At 44.3% G+C, this 4,316-nt stretch overlaps 1 protein-coding gene across 1 annotated transcript in view; it reads left to right on the forward strand.

Annotated features, from left to right (window-relative positions):
* The window catches only part of LOC104949923 (serine/threonine-protein kinase SBK1-like), a 15,138-nt gene extending 11,935 nt beyond the window's left edge, over window positions 1-3,203 (forward strand). The window contains exon 3 of the mRNA XM_010776362.1: window positions 1,329-3,203. Within this exon, the coding sequence (XP_010774664.1) occupies window positions 1,329-2,135 (807 nt within the window). The 3' untranslated portion in view covers window positions 2,136-3,203. The remainder of the gene's footprint in view (window positions 1-1,328) is intronic.
* The last annotated feature ends 1,113 nt before the right edge of the window (window positions 3,204-4,316 follow it).

Genomic DNA, 4,316 nt, shown 5'->3' on the forward strand with positions numbered 1-4,316 from the left:
AGAGACATTCAATATTTACAACAATATTAACGATATATTCCAAATATATATACCGTAATTTCGGACTATAAGCCGCGCCTTTTTTCCCATTTTTCGACGCTGCGGCTTATATAACGGTGCGGCTAATCTATGGATTTTTACAGCTAACGGCCACCACCTTTAACTCTATGGGCTCTATGGCCGGTCCGCGCCCCCCACCTTCCAGCAGGAAAAGCTGGAGGCCGGAAAAGAGTGAGACAGGTAGCGCGCAAAAGTAAAAGTGGAACCGAGAGTGGTACGTGAGACAGAATGAGAGCAAGACAGACAGACATTACGAGAGCGAGACAGTTTGTCCCCGTACCACTGGTTGAAAACCACTGCTGTAGATCACTGCCGGTACGTGCGCTGGGAGCGCACCGTTTAAGTTTGAAAGTTGAAAAGTTTGTGTGTCTGAAACGCTATGTGATACAGTACAGTTTACACAGCACAGTACATGTTCTGTAGCTACTATTGCACTAAATGGTAACACTTGAATACGTTATGCAAATATGCAACTTGTTTGTTGAAATGTTAATAAATGGGAGCTTCCTCAAACAGCCATCTCTTTCCCGACAATCCCCTCTGTGCACGAACCCTTACATATGGTAATTAAAAATTAAAACACCTGCGGCTAATAGTCCAGTGCGTCTTATATATGTACACATCATTCAATTTAGCTGCTGCGGCTTATATTCAGGTGCGCCTTATAGTCCGAAAATTACGGTAATTAAGTTGTTTCTGATATTTTTGAGATACTACTGTATACTATGACATTATTTAAATCTTTTAACACATTATACCAGTGGTTCCTAACCTGGGGGGGCGCTATTGCAGGAGGGGCACGTGAAACCTGGGAAGAAGTTGTAAACAAACATTGTTTGCTCGTAAAATCAATCAAATTGACACATTTTTAACATGACCGGCAGTTAAAAAAAAGTGGACGAGCCCACAACAAGCCTTTCAGTTATATTGCCCAAATCAACAACGTTTTTATATTTTTTGACATACTGTACTTTGATTTTTTATGATATTTTCGATCATACCTTACTTTTACTTAATTGTTTTACATAGTAAGCTGTAACTGTTTTTTTCATAATACTCGACCTACTATACTCTGACCTATTTTATATTTCTTGACAGAATGTACAATGAATGTTTTGACATTTATTGATGTACCATACTTTGATGTTTTTTCTTATATTTTTTGACATACTATAACATGACTTGTTTCAACATACTATCCTATTAAAGTGTTTAATATTTGAATGGGTTTCATTTGTTTGACCTCGTTCTTCCTCTCCTCTGTTCAGGTGGGTCTTCCTGAGTGTGTGGCGAAGCGCTGCGTCCACCAGGTGGCGATCGCCCTGGATTACCTGCATTGTAAGAAACTCGTGCACAGAGACATCAAACCCGAGAACATCCTCATTTTCGACAAAGAGTGTCGCAAAGTCAAGCTCTCAGACTTCGGCATGACGCGGCGCGCCGGCTCCCCGGTGAAGCGTGTCAGCGGCACCATCCCATACACGGCGCCCGAGTTGTGCGACACCTCACGGCACGAGGGCTTCTGCGTGGACTACAGCACGGACGTGTGGGCGTTCGGCGTGCTGCTCTTCTGCATGTTGACGGGGAACTTCCCCTGGGAGAAGGCCATGCCAAACGACACCTTCTACGAGGAGTTTGTGCGCTGGCAGCGGCGCCGGACAGGCACGGTGCCGTCGCAGTGGCGCCGCTTCACCGATTATTCTCTCCGAATGTTCCGAAGGCTCCTCTCCATTGAGCAGGAGCGCCGCTGCTCCGTCAAAGAAGTCTTCAGCTACTTCAACCAGAGCTGGATGCTGGACACGGAGAACGGGAACGGCTTGGCGAGCAGCGCAGCGCCCCCTCTGGACATCAGCTCGTCGTCGTCTGAGGAGAACGTGTTGGTGGACCGGCTGAAGCAGCAGAGCCTGTCCCCCGCCTGCATGGCAGCGAAGGGGAGCCTCATGATGGACACACACTTCTCCTCCGTGTCCACGAACAGCTCGCCCTCCTCCACTGGCAGCTACGATCGCGTCAACAGAGAGAACAACGAGAGAGGGCGCCACCTGGTGGCCACGCCCATCGAGATCTGCGTCTAGAGGTGCTGGACACTGCGTTTCATGTGAGGAGGGGGATTTCTCTGAGGTAGAGGAGCAAAGGGCGGATCAAAAAGTTGACGCCTCGCTGCTGATTTACTAATTTCTGATGAAGACTTGCTCTGAGGAAGTGAGCAGAGAGCCTCCTGTATGTGCTCTATACTTGGGATACTGAAATGGACGACCTGTTGAAAAAATAATGCTGAAGGACAAATACAAAAACAAAGACATTCACAATCCTCGAGCAATATGAAAATGATCCAGTCCAAAAAATAATTCTCGATCGGCTTTCAGTAAAAACATTTCTTTATGGTACTTTTGTGTATTTATAGATAAGTGTTATTTCTTAGTATGTGTTTTTTTTATTTGGAGTTCAATTATTTATTTAAAGCAGATCCATATATTTATGATTTGTAAGAGGTTAGAAGCCTTTTGTTTTACTCTGGCTTTCCCTGAGAAAGAAATGTAATTACTGTAGTATGGTTTTTTGAAATATTCGTCATCATGTTGTTGTGATCTCTCTCCATAATGTCCTCTCCCATGTTTGCCTGTGATCCCTCTTGTACAGCAGCAATCCATAAATGGTACATAGTTTTCTTTGGGTAAAAAATACATAATAATCAGCTATTTGGTAGAATGACACACTGGAAAAAAGTAAGAATGTGATTCTTCAATTTGCATGGTTAAAGAAGACAATTGTATCTTTCATTGAGGAAGTAGCTTAATTATCTAACAAGTGATTCAAGTGGACTTTCTTCTTCTCCGAAAATAAATAAATAAAAGAAACAATCATTGACATTAAAATTTCTGATTGAATACAAATAAATACATACAATTCTGTAAGGATTTGGGGATGTTACCTGCCCTATTAAATATGTATTATGTCGTTTTTATTGCTGTTTACTTTAAAAGTAAAACCCTGAATGTGTCAAACATTTGGGAATTAAAATGTTTACTTTCTGTTTTCCATAAGTATTGCATGTTCATGCCTGTGGTGACATTAGTTTAAATAAACACCCCCAAAATTAAATTGGAGCTAGTTTGTCTTTTTATTCCTTTTTTTATAAAGGTTTAGCATTTCTAGAAGATTTGCTTCCACTCTGATACTTAGCATGATGTTTATTCATAACGTTCCTAAAATCAAGGTAACATATTTAAAACAGTCATAGTATAGTATTTCATCAAGAAATATTTAATGTGTCATGTTATTAAAAAGTCAAAAGAAAATCACAGCAGATTTCATAATTAAATGATCGTCAGTCATAATGTCATATTTGATAGATTTCTCATAAAAAATGCATATTATCGTATACCATAAGGTGTCATTCAAAAAAGTAATAATAGAGTAAGTCGTAAAAATATCACCAACAAATGAAAGCTTTAGCGCAAGTTCAATAAGGAAGACCTAACAATGAGTCACTTACACGTCACTCTATTGCTCTCTCCCCCCTCATTAAACATGTGGGCGTCACCCCTCAGCAGCCAATTGCTGCACACGTTAAATTCCTTAAATGCCTGCTCTTCCCTCCTGTCAGCTGTCATTTCAGGTGACAACACGCAATGGTAGTACTACATACTCCTTCTCGTGAGAAACTTTAAAGCAATATAGCTCAAGATGCCCAACTCGGATAATTCGGATCACGAACCTTCTCCGGAAGTCTTCGGTCCCGGTTCGGCTCCCTTCAGCGGATTATCATCAGAGGCAGACTTCCTCATCGCCCGGCTCCTGCAGCAGGGCATTCCCACAGCCCCAGGCCTCACTCTCTCTCAGCTCCGAGAGCTCTTGGACCAGGTCTCCGGCATAGCTCCCCAGTCCGGGGCAGCAGCTCCAGTCAGATCCCCGGAGAGATCAGAGCGAGGACGCGGGCGCAGCCGCCGAGGAAAAAGGGGCGGGAAGTCGAGCCCGCCAGGATCCCGGCCGCCTCCAAAATCCACCCCTTCCCAGGCCCGCCAGGCCGGGAGCATCTCTAACACGCCCCTCATGGAGAGTAGCGTGGCCGGCTCCCTGCAATCCCTGGCGAGCTCCATGAGAGCTATCGATGCTCGCCTCCAGGCCCTGGAAGACTCCGTCACAGGAGCTTCAACTTCCGCTGCACTCAGAGCAGCGCTCTCTGCCTCAGTCCCGCCGGGGTTGCCTGATCAGGGCGTCCCACGCATTCCAGCAGTAGCTCCCCCCTACTCTCT

This window comes from Notothenia coriiceps, unplaced genomic scaffold (assembly GCF_000735185.1).
Source record: "Notothenia coriiceps isolate Sejong01 unplaced genomic scaffold, NC01 NC01_scaffold00016894, whole genome shotgun sequence".
Classification (NCBI taxonomy): domain Eukaryota; kingdom Metazoa; phylum Chordata; class Actinopteri; order Perciformes; family Nototheniidae; genus Notothenia; species Notothenia coriiceps.